General features: G+C 44.0%; 1 protein-coding gene across 5 annotated transcripts in view; it reads right to left on the bottom strand.

The window, feature by feature from the left end:
• Positions 1 to 19,807, bottom strand: part of Golgb1 (golgin B1) — a 58,520-nt gene extending 38,713 nt beyond the window's left edge. The window contains exons 1-7 of one of the 5 annotated variants that reach the window (XM_057763645.1): positions 19,687 to 19,807; positions 10,475 to 10,627; positions 10,154 to 10,315; positions 8,253 to 8,381; positions 6,666 to 6,791; positions 4,342 to 4,464; positions 2,766 to 2,879 (exon numbers count right to left, since the gene is read on the bottom strand). In XM_057763645.1, the coding sequence (XP_057619628.1) occupies positions 2,766 to 2,879; positions 4,342 to 4,464; positions 6,666 to 6,791; positions 8,253 to 8,381; positions 10,154 to 10,315; positions 10,475 to 10,606 (786 nt within the window). In that variant the 5' untranslated portion in view covers positions 10,607 to 10,627; positions 19,687 to 19,807. The remainder of the gene's footprint in view (positions 1 to 2,765; positions 2,880 to 4,341; positions 4,465 to 6,665; positions 6,792 to 8,252; positions 8,382 to 10,153; positions 10,316 to 10,474; positions 10,628 to 19,686) is intronic. The other 4 variants (XM_057763646.1, XM_057763647.1, XM_057763648.1 and 1 more) reach the window with 4 other exon arrangements.
• Positions 19,808 to 20,016: the final 209 nt, after the last annotated feature.

The raw sequence follows: 20,016 nt of genomic DNA, 5'->3' as shown, positions 1-20,016 counted from the left end.
AATTGTCTCTACTAGGAGTTGAAACAGTTGTCAAAGCAGCTGTCCCTCTGTGCTGCTGAGGATTCCCTGTATTCACTTATCCTCCTCTCCACCCTCCCAAGCTCCGGAAGCCACTATTCTCTTTTCTACTTGTGTAACATTACCTTTTTGGCTTCCCTATGGAAGTGAGAGCACGCGGAATTTGTCTGTCTATGCTTGACTTTTTCACCTAGAACAGCATGCTGGCTTCGTTCCCCATTGCAGCAGAAACACAAAACTGTATTCCTGTTTTAGGACTGAGGAACATTCTATTGTGTATATTTACTACGCTGATATATTAATAAACATTATATTTTCATGACAGGCACCATCTCGACTGCTGTGAACAGTGCTGCAGCAGAGGAGTCTTCAGGGGCCTCTGTGTCCTCTGGCTGGGTACCCAGCAATGGGATGTCAGACAATGGGAGTTCTGTGCCTGCTTTTCTGAGCTACAAATAATAGGCTTTAAGAAGGAAGGTGAGTTTTGCTTTTTTACCTGTTGAGCTTGCCAAGGTTGTAGGTTAGCCATGTATGACTAGGGAACTGGGTACATATCAAAAGTACTAGGGAGACGAATGTTTGGGAGAGACCAGTCGCAGTGGGGATAATCACACCTACTATAAGAGCGAAAGAGAGAAGAACAGGTATAGTAAGACTACCTGGCTGAGGCTAGTCCACTGGCAAGTACTGTTTAATGGGCAGGAAAAGAAGCCTATGAAGGAAAAACAAACAAAAAAAAGCTCCAGAGACATCGGAAGAGAACTAAGATGTGCCCTGTGCTCACAAGAAAGCAGTGGACTTTGAGGAAGCTTCAAAAAATAAATGATAAACAGGAAGAAATACCAGTCAGACATGGTGGCATATCCCCAGAATCCCAGCATACGGGAGGACTTGAGGGCAACCCAGGTTACACAGAAAACCTTTTTTTTTAATTAAAATTTTTTTTAATTAAAAATTTTCATTTCCCTCCTCTTCTCACATCCTCCCCCCCACCTCCCCCTATTCCTGCTTTCCATCCACTCCTCCTCTGTTTCTGTTCAGAAAGGGGCAGGCCTCCCATGGATGTCAACAAAGCAAGGCACATCAAGTTGAAGAAGAACTAAGCTCCTTCCTTTGAATTAAGGTTGGGCGAGGAATCCCTGCATGGGGAGAAAGGTTCCCAAAAGTCAGCTCAAGAGTCAGGGACAGGCCTGACCCCACTGCTAGGAGTCCACAAACAGACCGAGCTAGACAGTGGTCACACATATGTAGAGAGCCTGGGTTGGTCCCATGCAGGCTCCCTAGCTGTCAGTCCAGAGTCTGTCAGCAACTATGAGCCCAGGTTAGTTGAGAAAGCCTATTTTAAAAAATGAATAAAACCCACCAACAACTAAGAAACAAATATCGCAGAAAGATCTAGTAAAAGAACGCTGAAAAGACAGTCATTAGATTTGAGAATTACAGGTGTGTCATGATTCTCTAGAAGAGCTTTGGGAGTGTGGCAGTTAATTCACGCTTGGCGTGTGCCGGACCCTAAGCACTTTTATACGCTACCTCACGTGACTCTGCAATAGGTCCTTCATATAAATGCTACTGTCATTAGTTTACTGATGGAAGAATCTGAAATCTACCAGGCCAACCAGGGTGTGCAGGAATTCTCTATGCACGCCTTTCTCTACTGTGCTGAGGGAACGATGATGGCCGCTGCATAAGGGAGCTATGAGGATCCACAGTGCATCGACCAATAAATACACTGTCTGACGGAGGTCACACAGAGGCAGCCACCTCAGCAGCAAAGGCCTAGGAAGTACCACAAAGGAAACTAGACCCTCACTGTCCCAGGACACTCAGAAAGGACACCTAGAGGCAGAGTATGGGTTTTATGAGGATGAAGAGGAGGGAACATGCTTCTACACTACAGAGAAAGCTGCCTCAAGAAGGCAGGCTGAAGCCGGGCGATGGTGGCGCACGCCTTTAATCTCAGCACTCGGGAGGCAGAGGCAGGCGGATCTCTGTGAGTTCGAGACCAGCCTGGTCTACAAGAGCTAGTTCCAGGACAGGCTCCAAAACCACAGAGAAACCCTGTCTCGAAAAACCAAAAAAAAAAAAAAAAAAAAAAAAAAAGAAGGCAGGCTGAGCTTTAAGGAGGAAGAATGTGGCTGATGTTTCCTGGCAGCAGACAGCATCCAGGTGAACAGGCAAAGGGTGTGTTGAATTAATTAACTATAAATTAATTCTGTATTAGAACTTGGCTACTTGGATATGACCACAGGACAAGGGCACAGGGAGGCCAAAGGCAGATAAAAGTAGCCCAGATTGGAAGCATGGGTCCATATAGTACAACAAGAGAAAGAAGAATTATTGCCTTATCGGATTACTTCAACCCAGAAGAAAGCTGACCAATGAAAAAAGGCAAAATAGAGACCATGCACGAGGTACAAGAACCACTCGAGACAGACAAGGGGGGAGAGTGACAAGAAAGAAACTCGCCAGAGGAAAACAGGAAACTGCAGAAAGACTCTAGCCTACAGCAATGAAGGAAAAGTGATAAAGATAAAGTGCGATAAAGATGGACCATGAATGCCCCCCGGGAAGGGACCGCGCCTGCTTTACCGCTGTGTCACCACCAGGGAAGCACTGAGCGTTGCTGAAAAGAATGAACAGATGGCACCAATCCTCTGGCCGCTTAAAGGTTTTCATGACTGTTGCCTAACAACCTAAAGTAGAAACCAGCCCTCCCCGGCAGCCAGTGGGACCGCAGACAGTACCTGGTTTCTCTGTTCGGCCAAAGTCAGCTCCTGCTGCAGCAAGTCTACAACCTGAGCACGGCCCAGCAAGGCTTCTTCATGTTCCTCAAGTTTCCTTTGCGTTACCTTCAATTTCTGGAAAGAAGCATTTGGACATAATTACAGATAAATAAGCACAATTATTTGCCCACCTTCCAAAGTGCCATCTGCACCTGTAAGGCTCCGCTTTCGAGTGTGGAAGAAAAGGACTAAGTAGGACACCGCATGCCATGGCCCAGCCAGCAGCAAGAGAACATCCAAAATGTCTTCTCCAGAGCGCAACAACAACCAAGCCCAAATGCAAGCAAGGCCTTGAATCACGGAGCCTGATACACTTAAGATAAACGACACACTCACGTTCAAAATTACATAGTTCCTGTCCTGTCCCTAAGTAGCACAGGTAGCATGCATATCTTACCTACCAAAGAGAGCAATCTTTATAGGCAAAACCATTTCTCTTCTGTTTTCAATCTCAGGGCAGGCACTTGAAAAATACCCATTGAATCAATCAATCAACATATATATATATATATATATATATATATATATATATATATATATATATAATTCATAGTCTAGTTTTCAAAGCAGCACACTCTGAAATTCCACTTAGTAGTACATTCTGAAAGACCGCTTAGAACTTGGAACAGGTTGCACTCAAGAACAAAGAAATGAGCGGCTGGGAAGGATGGCACAATTGGCAAAGTACTCGAGAGACTTTATGTTCAATCCCCAGAATCCACATAAAAAAAGCCAGGCCAGGTGAATCCCAGACTGAGGTGGTAGAAACAGGATTCTGGAGGCTTCTTTGCCAGCCAGCTGGCCTAGCCTAAGTGGTGACCTAGGCCAACGAGAGGCCTCACCTCCGAGGGGTAAAGTATCGAGGCGAATGGCTCCAGAGGAAGGAATGACATCCAAAGTTGTTCTCTGACCACCACACACATGTGCATGTGTGCATGCATACCTGTGTACATAAACATACACTTGCACATACATGAACACACATGTACAAACACAGATCAAACAAAGTGTCACTAAAGTGCCTTTCTTTACAGGGTTCTACATTCTAAGTACACGCAATGTGAGTTAGTACAGGGTAAGCTCAAATACAGTGAAGTCAATTTTCAGTGCACCTTAAAAAATATTGATTTAATAAAAGACTGTGCCTTCAAAATCACTTTTTTTACCTCCTTTTTTTAAAAAAATACAAAACTGACTTCATATATTTGAATTTTTGGATCAGGGTTAGAACATGAACTGTAGCAGTAAATCCGCAAATGAGAAAGAAACAAGCCCACTGCTGACTCCCGCATAAGTCCCCAAGTAAATTCAGCTTTAGAGTTCCAAGTTCCAACCTGATGAGATAAAGAAAAAGGGACAGTATGGACAAGACAGAAAATAATATGCAACGAAAGACAGGACACCAATAAGAAGCTAAGGAATGCATGGAGGACATGTGGAGCGCAGCGGGGAAGGGAAGTGCTTGGGACGTGGCTGTGAGGTCTGGATTAAACGTGAACCAAAATGAGAATCGTTCTACGGAGTGTGAACCACACACCTGCTGCATCTCTGTCTCCACATCTGCCTGGGTCACTAACTGAAGCAGCTCATCTTCATGGAGACGGACCTGGGTTTCAAAGCGGGCATCTTTCTCTCGGACCACCTGCTGCATGGAACTCAACTGAAGACACACACCAGAGAAACTAGACAAGTTACACTCCAGAGTAGCTCACAGACAACTCTTTCAGCCTAATCTTCAAAGATGGGCACACAGCACTGACGGAAATCGCTTATCTAAACCTCAGCTCTAAGGGTGAGAATGTCAGAAGAGCAGGAGGCCCAGCCGTAACCTCCAGACAAGAGAGAAAGCCTACTACCAATCTCAGAACCAACTCATACATAACCTTAATTAAAAAATCTTAACAGATACTAAAAATGTTATAAATATGGGAGAAGATTTATTTTTAGTTCTGAAAAGATTAGAAAATGAAACATACATGTGAAGTTAAATTTCTGTTAACTCCTTCAGTATCAGACTCATGCTCAAAAATGGTCCTAGAACCTCACTCCTGTAAATTAGCAATTCAACCATGAACATTATTCAAAATGCTCCTCATATGGAAATACAAATCTACTCTTTCTTGTGTGGTTTCCAAACTTGCTTTGACTAAAGAACTGTGTGTGTTTTCAAGGGCACACCACCTCTGCAGAAAGCCATGTCTGGCTGTCACTGCTGCAGGCCGGTCTCTTTAATGCATTCTTCTCTGTCTTTCCCAACTCTTCCCCACAAGAATGAGGCTTGTCTAGAGTGTTTCCTAGCTCTCTGGGTTCCTCTCTGTCTTCCCCACAAGAACACGGCTTGTCTAGAGTGTTACCTAGCTCTCAGGGTTCCCCTCTGTCTTCCCCACAAGAACGCAGCTTGTCAAGAGTGTTACCTAGCTCTCAGGGTTCCTCTCTGTCTTCCCCACAAGAACATGGATTGTCTAGAGTGTTACCTAGCTCTTAGGGCTCCTCTCTGTCTTCCCCACAAGAACATGACTTGTCTAGAGTGTTGCCTAGCTCTCAGGGTTCTGTTTAAACCCCTCTTTTTTCTGTATAAGTTTCTATAACTATCATGTTCACAAAATACTTTAAAGCTGATGCTACTTTTATCAATTTTATTTTTTGAGATAGGTCTCACTGTGTAGCCTGGACTAGCCAGGAACTTGCCTTGTAGCCAACAATGGTGTTAAACCCATGATCTGCACACCTCAGTCTTCTGAATGCTAGGGCAATGGCTTGTGTTACCACACTTGGCCTTTGGATTTTGTTTGGAATGGCTTCTCCCCAGTGGATCTGTTAACATATTTATATACCTTGGTTGCCTTTGTTTTAAGTAACTTAAAAGAATTAAAAAAAAAAAGTGTAACAGCCGGGCGGTGGTGGCGCACGCCTTTAATCCCAGCACTTGGGAGGCAGAGGCAGGCGGATCTCTGTGAGTTCGAGATCAGCCTGGTTCCAGGATAGACTCCAAAGCTACAGAGAAACCCTGTCTCGAAAAACCAAAAAAAAAAAAAAAAAAAAAAAAAAAAGTAACATTTTCCTATCCTACAGTATATAAGAAGCATGAAAGCTCCAACAGAAGCTGATAGGATAAGATTATCAATTTCTGCGTATATAATTCTGTGGGCCCAACCATCAGCCATTCCTACATGGAATACACCTCTGTCATTAATATGTCTGATGGCTAAGGTCAGCTGCATGTTGTGTGCAAAGATCTCCGAAATGAAAATGTGCCATGGTACAAAAGCATCCTCGAAGGAGAACTACGAGAAACTGAGAAAAACAGAGTTAAGGGAGCCGGCGCAAAAAGGCTGGCTCTGGCTTCAGAATGACCATGAAGAAGAACGCTGTGTACTAGAGTCATTAGCAAGGAGCCTCATACCCTCTCCACTTCTTTAGTCTATGTTCAATAAGTAACTTGAAGGTTAAGATGTATCTTCCTAACAAGATTTTAATCAGAAAAGAATGAAGCTATTTCTTTTGTTTTATCTACCTCTTTCCTTTGAGTTCAGCTATGAGCCCATTTCTAAGATACACAATCTCTGCGTGCTATTAAAATGGAGTATCTGGACCTAAGGAATAAAAACAACCATTATAAAGCTATGGCAAGTTCACCAATATAAATGGCATTTTGTGAGGGGTTCTGGTGTTTCCTACTAAGATATGAACCATTTACCATATTTCTAGCTTTTTCTACCACAGCTTCCTAGCTTGGCTTTAATATTCTAGCTACCATACTTGCATCTACCAAGCTTTTCAAGTGAATGCTGGGGTTGACTTGCCACCTGCACCATTCTGGACCCCATGGATTTTTTCCTAATGGAGGCGCCATCATCCTACCTGTGCAGCTTGCTCTGCCTGTGTCTGGCTGAGCTGAGTTCGCAAAGTGCTAATGAGTTCTTCCTTTTCTTGAAGCTGCTGCTTCATCAGGACAAACTCCTCCATCTCTGCCGAACTCTTATCCAACTGAAGGGGGAAAATATTTCCTTAAGCAATGGGGTTGGCATTCTTAGTTCGTTTGACTTTCTCATTTGCCTTGAATACCTACCATATTTCCTTCTAATTTCCACTTTAATGCAAAAAAGAATTTCATTTGCTAATTTTTAAAGTATCATTGAATTGCCAAAATTTTTCAGAGAAAGACAGAAGCAATAGCAATATGTTTTTCAATTTCTTTGAAAGATAACATAGCAAAGAGACAGAGCAATTAGACAGTGAGCAGAGAACATGGACAACAGTAACAACATGTAGGAAGCCATCCTACAAACCTTGGACTAAACAAGTTAAGGGCAAACCATGAAAATCAGGATTTTCTTGGCATCAAAGACTGTAAAATAAAAAGGAGACAGCACTAGAGCTACATCTGATGGTCCTGTGGAACAGGAAAAAAATCCAAGGTAACCAAGAAGAATTTGTAGGAATAGGTGGTAGTCAGCCTTAGAAGAGAAGCGACAGATCATGGGTGAATGCAGGCCACCCACAGGAAAGACTCCCATATGAGATCTGTATAGCTAGAGGCTTAGCAAAGGTCCGGTGGCACTAGCACTTGCTGCTCTTGTGAAAAGATCCAGGTTCGGTGCCAGCACCCACAACTATCTGTAAGTCCAGTTCCAGGGATCTGATGTCCTTGTCTGACCTCTGGGGGTATGCAGTACATATACCATGCAAGCAAAAATATTCACACAGAAAATGAATGAACAATTATATAATATCATTAAAAAGTCAGGCATGGTGGCTCATACCTATAATTCCAGCACTGAAGAGGCTGAGACAGAAGGACTGCCACAAGTTCAAGGTAAAACTGGGCTACAATCTGAGGCCTAGCCTCAAAAACAAGAACAAAAATCATGAAGAATAAGGAGCAGAACAATATGCTAAAAGAAATTGTAACTTATTTCAGAGTTAAACATGTTCAAGAAAAATGTATGGGACAGGAAAAGAAAATTAGAATTAGAAAAGTTAAAAAAAGTAATAAAATTCATCAGGTTGATATAAAGAAAACTCATTTCAGAAGAGAAAGCCAAACACAAAACAAAATGCCTTGAGTTAAATAAGAAAAAGGATAAATCTAAAAAATATTAATAAAAATTGGTAAAAAATAATGCACAACCAAAAATAAAGGTTAACAGAAACCTGCTAGGAAGAAAATGGAAGCATCGGAGCTGATCAAATGCTGTGAATCATGCAATTCCAGAGTTTCTGAGAACACGTGGTCCATATATGAAAGAATACACTGAGTATGTGCAAATGCCAACGGAGAAGGGCACGCACACATACAAACACTAATAAATGAGTAGACGTGGAAGTAAGGGAGGAGCCGACTGATGGGAGATCGCTACTGATTGTCGAGAAAGAGGCATTGACCATGGATAGCCGTTGGCTGGTAGGGATCTGTTAAGCTATAATAACGAGGTGACTTGCTCCTACCTTCACCGCTTGTTCTGACTGCGCCTGGTGAAGCTGGGCTTGCAAATGGCTAATTAATTTCTCCTTCTCCCAGAGTTCACGTTTTATCTCTTCTACTTTCATCTCTTCTTCTGTGGAATTCTTATCATGCTGAAAATTGCAATAGATTGAAGTCACTTACTTAAAAGTTATAATTAATATATATTTTATCTTTTACACTATTTGCCTTTTAGAGACATTTAATTACAGCTTCACTGAAGTGATAGAAGCACTCAGGAGCTAGAAGCAGGAGGATCTCTCTTAGTTAGAAGCCATCCTGGTTTAGAGTCCCCATAACAGTCAGAACTACATAGAAAGACCCTGTAGCTAGCAAACAAACAATAAAAACCAATCAACCAACCACAACAACAAAATCAAATAACAACAGAAGCAAGACTAAGAAACTAACAAAAAGAGATGAATTTTGGGCTGGGAAGATAGCTGAGTTTAAGAAAGCTTAAACCGCAAGGACTAGGGTTTGGATACTAGAACCCACAAACACTTGTCACTCCAGCTTCGAGGGATCTGACACACCCTGTTCTTGTCTCTGATACCCTTCTCTGTCTGTCGCTGTCCGTCCATGTCCCTGCCACACACATGCACACATGCACGCTGCGCTAAGCACACCATGGCACACCATGGGTACAGGGCTGCTGTGACTGACAGCTGGAGCGGACTGGAACGGCTGGACATCATTTACTGAACACGGAAAGGGAATGATGATAGAAGATGCTGGCACGTCTAAGGCCTGGGGGCTAAGTAGTAAGCTAGAGTGAAATGCAGAGTAGAAAATGGATAAATAAAAAATCTGACAACGCGACTCAAGGGAAGTCTGAAAGAATCAACATGAAAAGGAAAGGGTTAGTGCCTGCCACCACAGCCAGGGAAGAGAGTTATCATAGGAACCATAGAGGAGGAAAAGAATTCAAACAAAGAAATTACCTGCTTTTAAAACCAAGTTTGCGATGCTAAACAACCCTATTCTATTCTCCTCCTTCTCGTGCCCCTGCTGTAGGAGGGGCTAAACCTAGGGCCTTATTCACACTGCATGGGTGCTCTTCTCCTGAGCCACATCCCCAGGGCAGACAAGGAACAGCAATGTCCCTGAAAGGCAAGGCTAAGCAGGGAACTGGGAGGTAACAAGTGCCCTCAAGGGCTGTGGCTCAGAACTTGAAAAACTCCCCTCAGAACGAACATTTCTGATAACATAATATAGGGGGCAGGGGCAGTCGAGGCCACAGTGGCCCAACAGCACCAGTGTAATCTGTACACGCCCCCAAAACCTGGCGGTCCCTGCTCTCTACATAGATACCCGGGTGTGGCTCCGAACAGAAAGGCGAAGAGGACACCTGGAGCAATGCCACACCCCTCTAAAGACAGCTTTAGTCCCTCTGCATCCCGACTAGATGCTGCTCTGTAAACCTTGCCAGCCTCCTTACAGGGACACCAGGGTGGGCCAGGCAACTCAGCTCATAGTTCATAAAACATTAATGAACCACTATTCACTTACAGAAACAGAGAATATTCTTTTAGTTAAGCAATAAAGGGATTTCAGAGCAGGGAAAAACCTTAGAGATCACAGTTTTAATGTTCTAACCAATAATCAAACTCATCCACAAAGTATATGTTTCTCCTCTCTGTCTCACTCCAGAACTCGTGTCTTCCTGTCGGCCCTTTGAGAGTCTCACTGGGAGTCTGGGTAACAATTGCCAGCTCAGGCCCACATTTCCGTATGCCTTTGCTCTCCCAGTGTGGCCTTCGCTCCAAGCAAACCACAGGCTCAGGGAAGGGCAGCGCTTCTGATGTATCATCTCCCCACTGCAGATGTGCGGTGGTAGGGCTCCTGGCTCAGAGGACACCCAGTCTCTATCCAGTTCCCATACCTTGGAGAGCGGCTCCGCTACCTGCGGTTCGGTAGATGTAGGCAAAGCAGCCCCTCCTCCTTGTGCCTTCATTTCTTCGAGGTGTTTGTTCAAAGAAGTCAGTTTCGCTTTTGCATGAAGTTTTATTTTTTTAATTTTGTTATCAGCAGCTTTACGCTCCTCCTGCCGTAGAGCAATGAAGACAATAAACGAGTTTACCTAGCACACAACTTGCTCACAGCAGGCAGCGCAATAGGGCACTTAGGAATAAGAAACAGGTCTAATGCTCTAAGCGGATGACCTGTCTTTATCAAATGCTCAGGAAATAGCGAACGACAATACCTGCAGAGCTTCGTCCTTCTGCTGGAGCTGAGCTTCCTTCTGGCTAATGATGTCTTTCAGCTCCACCACTAACTTCTCGGCTTCAGCCAGGCGTTCCAGAACATCATCTTGCGTGCTATTATTCAATTCCATGCTAGATTCCTGGTGTAATTCCTGGGATTTAGACAGAAAGCAATAAAAATAATGCACAGGGGAAAGGCAGTGACTCCCCGCAGGGACTGCTCCATCCTCACCTCAATCACTGGCCAACTCCTCTCTTTTGAAACTGAGCCCTAACTAATCCCACAACAGTTATCCTTGCCATTACAATATAGTACTTTGTCTAATTTAGAGGATTTGTTTTAAAACTTGATTTCTCTTATATATGAGTACTGTGTATGTACACCTGCAGGCCAGAAGAGGGCACCAGATCCTATTACAGACGACTGTGAGCTACCATGGAGACTGAAAACTCAGGAACTCTGGAAGAGCAGCTAGTGCTCGTAACAGCTGAGCCATCTCTCCAGCCCCAGAACTTTTATTATCCTAATTTTATCCAAGAGGAAAATAAAGGGAGGTAAGGATTATATAGTATTAAGTAAATTTTGGGAGGAACCCAAAATTCAAAATTAGAGCTGAGCCGAGGGCTGGAGATGTGGCTCAGCTGGTGGAGCGAAAGTCGCACGTGCACAAGGCCTGGCTTCAGTTCCCGGTCCTGCATCAGCTGTCAGAATCCAACACTCAGAAGGCAGAGGCTGAGAGATCAGGAGTCCAAGGTCATCTTTGGCTAGCTACAGAGCAAGTTGGAGACCAGCCTGGGATACATGAGACCCTGTCTCAAACAAAATAAATTAAAGTTATTTGAAAATTTAAAAAAAAGCCCTTAAGCCGGGCGGTGGTGGCGCACGCCTTTAATCCCAGCACTCGGGAGGCAGAGGCAGGTGGATCTCTGGGAGTTCGAGGCCAGCCTGGTCTACAAGAGCTAGTTCCAGGACAGGCTCCAAAGCTACAGAGAAACCCTGTCTCGAAAAACCAAAAAAAAAAAAAAAAAGAAAAAAAAAAAAAAAGCCCTTAACTATTTAGCTTGCCGCTTGTCTTTGAAAAAGTTAATGGACTTCTTTTGAATCCTTAAGGGTTGGAAAATACAATGCGAACTACAAGAAAGGCAGACAAATTTATAGAAATAAACGAGGTTTTCAAACAAAAAATGGTGCTCCAGCCCCATTTACTCTTTACACTTTTCCCATGGAGCAGGAGCTACGTCCCTAGGAGGAGGGAGGGGAGGAGAGGGAGGAGGACGGGGAGGAGGAAGATGTCAATAATAACTTCTTAAGACAGTTTGGTACTAAACTGGCAAAGCAGACAACAGAGACCCATCTTTCCCAGCTCATCTACACTTGGTTTCTGTTCCCACAGCTCTCGGACTAATAGTCCTTAGCAGAGGATCATTTACAGAGTGGCAGTGGTTTTCTTAAACATCACTTCTACTGCATAAGAGAGGATGCTCACATCCCTCTAGCCTAAGGTATTCTTCTCAGAACAACACACAGCAGAGGTCTTGTTATTCTGGATCTGGACAAAGTTACTCACAGCTTTAAAAGGAGCTGTCATGGGGGCTGGAGAGATGGCTCAGTGGTTAAGAGCATTGCCTGCTCTTCCAAAGGTCCTGAGTTCAATTCCTGGCAACCACATGGTGGCTCACAACCATCTGTAATGAGGTCTGGTGCCCTCTTCTGGCCTGCGCACACATGCAGACAGAATATTGTATACATAAAAAGTAAATAAGTAAATATTAAAAAAAAAAAAGAAAAGAAAGGAGCTGTCATGTTCTGGTCAGCATTACATCCTGATAATTCACGTAAAACAACATTTGCCAATCCTGACAATCGGTTCAGCATCTCTGCGAGTGAAATAGAAAAGAAAATGCAACCATCAGTAAAAACAGATACAGGCTGCTGGAGGGTAAGAAAGCAGACGGGTGCAGCTAGACATCAGTGCCCATATAACCTCTGTGAGAGAAGGGACTGTCACTGGATTCGGGGTGCAGCCAGCTGTGTGCATGGTGTCGCCGCATCCTGTCCTGCTCGGGTGCCATATTGTACGCACCATCACTAGGATCAGTTTGGATAATAAAATGCAAGAACACAATCTTTAAATGCAAGGACATCATTGTTAAGTATGTCTCAGTAGCGGTCTTTAATGCCCCATGTTTTCGTTGATAAACAAAAATCTCCCAGATTCATCCTTTTCTGATTTTCAATGAAACCCTAAGAAAATTTCGCTTTTCATGTGTTCCCTGAACCCCGTTCTTTCATGTAGTTTTCCTGAAAAACCATGTGGTGTCAGTGGAGAGTCACTATCCAATATGGAGTATAAACATATACAGCAGTAAATGACTGGAATCAGTATCCTATACTTGTTCTGCGCAGAATTAGAAAAAGAAACAAAAGACAACATAAGCAGAGAAAAGGAGATAAAGCCGGGAGCAGAAATCAGTAAAAAGAAAATTAAACCCATAAGACAAAGGCTATGCTCAGAGGAGCTGCCCCCAAAGCCCCTATGCTGAGGATTCAGGGCCTGTGCATGCTGTGTAGACACTCTACCGCTAATGCACACTTGCAGGCATCTACGATTAATTTTAATAAAGGAATGAACACCATCAGTAATCTTTCATAAAGATCTGTATAAATCTCCTAAAGAAATTCATACTAGACTATAGCTTATCAGAATATAACTTATCATTCATCTTTACATTTTATATGCTCCTCTTGGGAATAAGCAAACAATCGACTGATGGACTCAGAAGATGGCAATAGGCAGGGAAGCAGGAATGTTTGTGTGCTTCTTAGATCCCCAGATAAGAGCAAAGCAAGGAGAGGAACAGCAAAGACCTGCGTGCAACCTGAATGGAACACTGCCTCCCCCAACAATAAAAAGTCCCTGTATAATCAAGTTTTCTATCAACCCCCAAGGTAAAATAGCAACAGTCAAAATCAACGACTACCACCAGATGTGGCTTCAGCGGTGCCCATTCAAGAGGAAACAGATGTAGCCACAGGTGTGCAACAAACCAAGCAAAGTGCAGCGCCAACTGGTGTTTGTTCACTAATCAGTGTGTCGAGCACAGTAGATGAGGGAACGGCACACAGACTGCCAGGTCTGGCAGCACACTTGGAATCCTAGCACCGAAAATGTGGATCCCGAGACTCCCTGGACAGCCAACCTCACTTATCTGACCTGCACAGGTTCCAGGGAGACCCTGTCTCAAAAGAACAAGGGTGGAGGACTCCCAAGGTCACCCAGGGTTGACCTCTGGCCTTACACACACACACACACACACACACACACACACAGGCACAAGTGTGTACCACCTTCCCACAAAATAATTCAGAAAAAAAACAACTGTTCTAACATTTTCAGGCCCTGATCAAGGTATCTAGACACTGATCAGTCAACAGCTGATAATAAAGCAAAGTCCAGACTTTATGAACTTCCTGATGAAGGACGATAACCACCTTCTAGAGTCTTGCCAAAGGATGGAAACTCAGGCCACCATCTGCTACATCTGTAGAAAACGCAGAGGACGGAGGAACACACTGAACCACATAACCCATGTGCATTTCTGCGGAGTGTTCAACTCCACAGCCGCAGGACCCATGCTTCTCAATAGACGGTTGTAAGGAACAGATGGAAGACAGATCAAGTAAGATTCCCAAACGGATAATAAAACTAAAAGGAAAGCACAGAGAAAGGCTTCTAGAATGGTCAACCGAGTTATATCTGTCACAGTAACTTATGTAACGGTATATTTTATAGTGTGGTTTTCTTTATCTGTGTTTTATCAATGAGAAGTGTTTATTTAAAGAAAAATTAACAGAAACTGTTAAACAGTTATGTTTAGAGACACCCACAAGGAAACTTTAGTTCTTATTTTTATTGATACGTATTTGTACAGTCCATAAGGCATATGATGCTGAGATTCAGGCATGCACTGGGTGGTAATCAACTCAGGGTGATTACCATATTCATAAAAGAGTTTCTAAACTTAAGCCAGGCTTTGTCACACACCCCAACCTAGAAACACTTACCTAGTTGGCTGCTCTCCATCACTTTCAGTTCCGGTTCCCCAACCAATCCCCAGCTCCATCTGTACTGCAGCCCTGCTGGCTCCACCCATTCTTACTTCTTTCTCTAAGTAGCTTGGACTGTGGTGGTCCTACTTTTTGGATTAATGAGAAAAGCACTGGAATCTCAGGCATAGAAATCCTCAACTGTTTTTAGGCCAGAATTTCTTTAGAGAAATGTAAAGACACAGCACATTAGGGTGCAACACGTGTGCCCGTGCCTACTCGGAGCATTAGACCTTAAATATTTTGCACATTATCATTAAAAGATAAGATGGACTGATTGAAAAAGAAATCCCAGAGGCTGATGGAAAGAGGATGACGATCTGGAGCGAGTAACAGCTTTCCGGCTCAGCACGCGGTGGCTTCATCACATTGTGAGGTCGCTTTACCTGGTCAGCATCAGTTCCTCTGCCTTAAGATGAAGACTAAGAAGGGCCAGTTTAAGACAACTGATGCAGTTTCTGGCTCTGGAGCAGGATCTTTAACTGCAACTAAAGCATGCATCTGGGAGGGCATCTTTCTCGCAGCAGAGAGCTGCAGCTCAAAGGCTGGGATTCCAAGGGCAGGAAAGTTAAATGGAGCAAGATGGTGATCCCTCTCTATGAGGCTCATCATAAAATACACATGGCAAATACACCCGTAAGGATCAGCAGACGGAAAACACTGTGCTAATAAATTCACAAAAGGAAAGTGGGCTGCTGTCATTTTATAGAGCACCAGAATCACCAACAGAAAACTAAAACAGAGCTTCATGTAAGGCCACGCTTCTATAAAACAGCAAATAAAAACAAGCTCACCAAGCTCACCACACACACACCCCGCCACAAGACCTGACACCTACAGGAAGCAGCACTATGGATTCAAATAAAAAGCCCGGGGCTGGAGAGATGGCTCAGTGGTTAAGATCACTGGCTGCTCTTCCAGAGGACCTGGATTTGATTCCTGGCACCCACAACCATCTGTAACTCTAGTTCCAGGGGATCTGGCACCCTCTTTTAGACTCTAGGGACACCAGGCACACACAAAGTGCAAAGATACACATGTGGGCAAAAAGTCATACAAATAAAACTTAAAGCAGAAACAAAAATAAAAATACCTTATTTTCTCAAAGCCTTCACTGTCTATTGACAATTATTATTTTAAAAATATGAGGCGGGTAGTGGTGGCACATGCCTTTAATCACACCACTTGGGAGTCGGAGACAGGCTGATCTCTATGAGTTCAAGGCCAGCCTGGTCTACAAGAGCTAGTTTCAAGACAGCTAGGGTTACACAGAAAAACCCTGTCTTGAAAAATCAAAAACAGATAAACAGACCAAAAAAAAAAAAAAAACCCACAAAGTATTTGGTATGTAGTACTTTACTAGGAAATAAAAAATAAGGAAAGAGATGGCATATATCCGTAACCACAGGGAACACAGTACAACATGCACAAGAATATAAGCATATTCATATAATCATAGAGCAGAAGTGTATCGTGTGTGCACACTCCTGCATCACTAATAATCATACAGTAGAGTGTATCCTGTGTGTGCACACTCCTGCATCACTAATAATCATACAGCACAGTGTATCCCGTGTGCACACTCCTGCATCACTAATAATCATACAGCAGAACTTTATCCTGTGTGCACACTCCTGCATCACTAATAATCATACAGCACAGTGTATCCTGTGTGTGCACACTCCTGCATCACTAATAATCATACAGCACAGTGTATCCTGTGTGCACACTCCTGCATCACTAATAATCATACAGCACAGTGTATCCTGTGTGCACACTCCTGCATCACTAATAATCATACAGCAGAACTGTATCCTGTGTGCACACTCCTGCATCACTAATAATCATACAGCAGAACTGTATCCTGTGTGCACACTCCTGCATCACTAATAATCATACAGCAGAAGGGTATCCTGTGTGCACACACTCCTGCAACACTTGTTTTGGAATTTGAATCACGTGCCCACAGAACATCACTGGGTCACTCCTCAAATTTATATCATGCATATTTGATTGCATCTCAGTGGTTTTGATTTCTTAATTTTCAAAGTGGCCCACAACTGGGTTAGAGTTAATAGGACTGTTACTACTACAGCTAAGAAAATTATTTATTAGGTGATTCCTTTACAATTAGAAAATGTTATTAGAAAGATAACATTCCATAATACAAAAACTGATTTCTATTAACTTAGAAATAAATGGTAACTACAGCATACAGACACAAGCACTGCCAATCAAACAATGCTCCAGCCTTTACATAGACTTATTTATCCTCATTGTTTAACTGATTTTATCCAAAAAAAGTTTAAACTTTCAAGATAAAAAGATGTACTAATAATAGCCCTAATTTTAAGATGAGTAAACAAGACAGAGGGAATTTCAGTATCTTGTCTGGTAACATAACTCTCCAAACTTCTTGGTTGGTGGAGACACACAAAAGCATCCCGTTTTCTGAGTAACGTTCTCACCTTCCATTCTTCATCCAGGATGAAAACAGGGATGCAGGGGAAAGCACCATGTTAATAGCGATGTAGCGACCTTATTTTGCTGAGTAGTAAGTCCATAAGCCAAACTGACGGCTCTTAGATGTAAGCCCTTAAATAGTTTATTATTTTTCCTCATACAGGCTCACACAGACATGAGAGCACAGACACAAAGAGTGTTTGGCTGCTCATGACTAGAACAATCTCCGTGCCCTCCAGGGAAAACTGCTAACTGTACTTCCTGTATTTCTCCAAGGGAATGCTATAGAGCTGCTTGACAGAGTAGGGCGGTGCGTACAAAGCTCATGGTTACTGAAAATGGTTTTTATATAGATTGAATTGCTGTATCAAAATTCTTCGTTCACAGTTGGAAATATTTTGGACTCTGGGATACTTGTACACATATAAAGAGCAGGACCTAAGTTTAAACACAAAGTCATTTATAGTCCGTATATATTTAACACACAGAGACTGAAGGCAGTTTTACACAGTATTTTTAAACATTTGTGCATGGGGTGAAGTTTCACCGCGATGAATTCCCTACTGTTAGCATATATTTTTGAGCCCTTCATGTTTCAGACATTAAGATCAGAGACGCTGTATAATATTAAGTGGCAAAAAGATGTATTATGACTCACTTGAGGGGAAGTATTATTACATATGTGCTTTAGCAATCAGAATGTCTCTTAGGAGCAAATTATTTACCTCGCTGATTTCTGGAGTGGGGGAAAGGTGACAAAGGTAAGAAGGTAGAACTGGGCTTTACATTATTACATCCTTTGGTTTTGAACTTCCTTTGATCAAAAGCACATATAGCAGAACCTAAAATAACTAAACTGAGAAGGACTATGATGGGGAGGGGGAGGTGTACCTTAGCAACAGAGGGGTTGCCTAGCAAGCATTCGACTCTGGGTTTGATTTCCAGTTCTTAAAGGGGGAGGGGGTTTTAGGCAGCCCAGTCTGCCTTCCACAGGGTTGTTAATAACAGATGGTATGTAATAATCAGAAGTCTTACAGATAACTTATTCCTGATAGGTAACCAAGAAAAGTTAATGATGTTTTATAAACGAGAGTAGTATCTTTACTCAAAATGGGTGGGGGTAGCAGGGAAGGAGAGGTGAATTTTAAAAGTCAGTGAAAAAGTTAAAAAGGAAAGCTTCTAAAGATCATTATTTTTAGGAAGGGCTGGCTATATTACAGTAGAATAAAAAGTCCACACCACGAAAGCGTGGGAATCCTCAGAAATGCCGACAGTCATCTTGAGAAACCAAGGAAGAATCTTCTATGTGATCTTCAAAGTCTGTTGAGTTGGGCCATATTTTTTATTTTTTAATTCTCTTAATTTGTATTTTATATTTTTATAAACATATGTGGCATATCTACAGAGGTATTCACACTATCTAAAATAAACGTAAGATATACTCAATAAACATAAAATAAATACACTTAGAAATAGGCTCAAAGTGTTTTACCTATAGTATATGCAATTAAAATTGTTCAGGAACAGCGTAGTCAAATGTAACTGGAGCTAAGAAGGAAGCATCAAACGGTCTTTCCAGGATCAAGGAAGTAAAAGCAGTGTTATGAACACACATCGCTTCAAGCCGGGGCCTCCTCCTGGAGGCAAGAGTTCTACCATTTGGGTATACTTTCAGCCCCTGAAACTTTTCAGCTATTTTCCATTTTCCCCCCTACCAATTCCAAACCGTCTTACTTTTTGTAACAGAACATTTCCGGAACCTGACCCTTTACAGCCATTCTGACCATCCAACCCTTATTAACTCATGCTCTGGGAAGGACTCTACCCTGTTAGAGACTCTTCCGCTGTCACCGTGCTCAAATCGGGAAAGTCGTCCTTTGTGTGCTTGGAGAACTTCCAACTATCTCCCAAAGTGAACGTGTTTATTATCCATGATTTTAAATATCTGTCCAGCCTCAACACGGTCCTCTCTCCACAGACCAACTGCAGCGCTTTAAATAAACCAGGCAAATACTTTCTCCAGTCGCCTAGGGCTCACCCTCCGGCTCGCATTCGCATTCCTGAGGCGCAGCGACAAACACACCCCACACAGCCAACCCCAGGTTTTTCCTCCAGAACTCCCTTCCAGGTTCCTTCTCCTGCGAACACCTCTGACTCCTGGGTCAAATCTCCCTCCTCATCTTCCCAGCCCGTTAGCACCAGCAGGATCACGCGTGAGCCTCCGACTGCGGCCACAACCCTTTGCCTAGTCTGAATCCCGCCGCCCCCGCGGGGCACAAAGTTTGTTCAGGGCCCGAGCTCACGGCTGGGGCAGGCTCCCTCCGCGTCCTCGGCTGCGTGCCCAGGCTGGCTGCCACCGGCCGCTCGGACGGACACAGGGCCGTGCACGCAGGACTGACCGGCTCGCCCGCCTCCGGGGCTCCCCCGGGTAGTAACGACCCTGTCGGCCGCCCGGGTGTCTGTCCCGGGCCACGTATGGCGGCGGAGGGACCGGGCGGCCTCTTAGGCCGGGCGGTGACGGCGGCGGAGCCCCGAGGGGGCGGGGCGGCCGGCTGAGCGCCGCTGCCCGGTGTCCCCTGGCCAGCGGTCCGCGGTGGGGCCGATGCCGAGCTCCCTGAGAAGCCTGCCGACCACACTCACCTGCAGGTGGGCGCCACCGGCAACGCCGGCCGCCCCCCGCTCGACCTAAGCCACGTCAGCTCGGGAATCCCAAACTCAGCGCCTCCGCCGCCGCGCCCCTGGGACACAACCACTCTCCGTGGGACGGAAGACGGGACTGAGACGTTGGCCTATTGGAACTGCGCACGGACCGTTACTATGGCGACCAGGCACGCCTTGTTTGTAACCTATCGCGTCACAACGGCTGACACCAATCAATGCCCTAAAACCTTCCACTTCCTCAACGGGGGAACCAACGGATTCTCAGTAGGAGAGGCCTGAGGGATGATTATGTGTTGGGGTGTGACCCGG

This window comes from Chionomys nivalis, chromosome 3 (genome assembly GCF_950005125.1).
Source record: "Chionomys nivalis chromosome 3, mChiNiv1.1, whole genome shotgun sequence".
Taxonomy (NCBI): domain Eukaryota; kingdom Metazoa; phylum Chordata; class Mammalia; order Rodentia; family Cricetidae; genus Chionomys; species Chionomys nivalis.
This window is presented reverse-complemented; position numbering and strand designations above follow the sequence as displayed.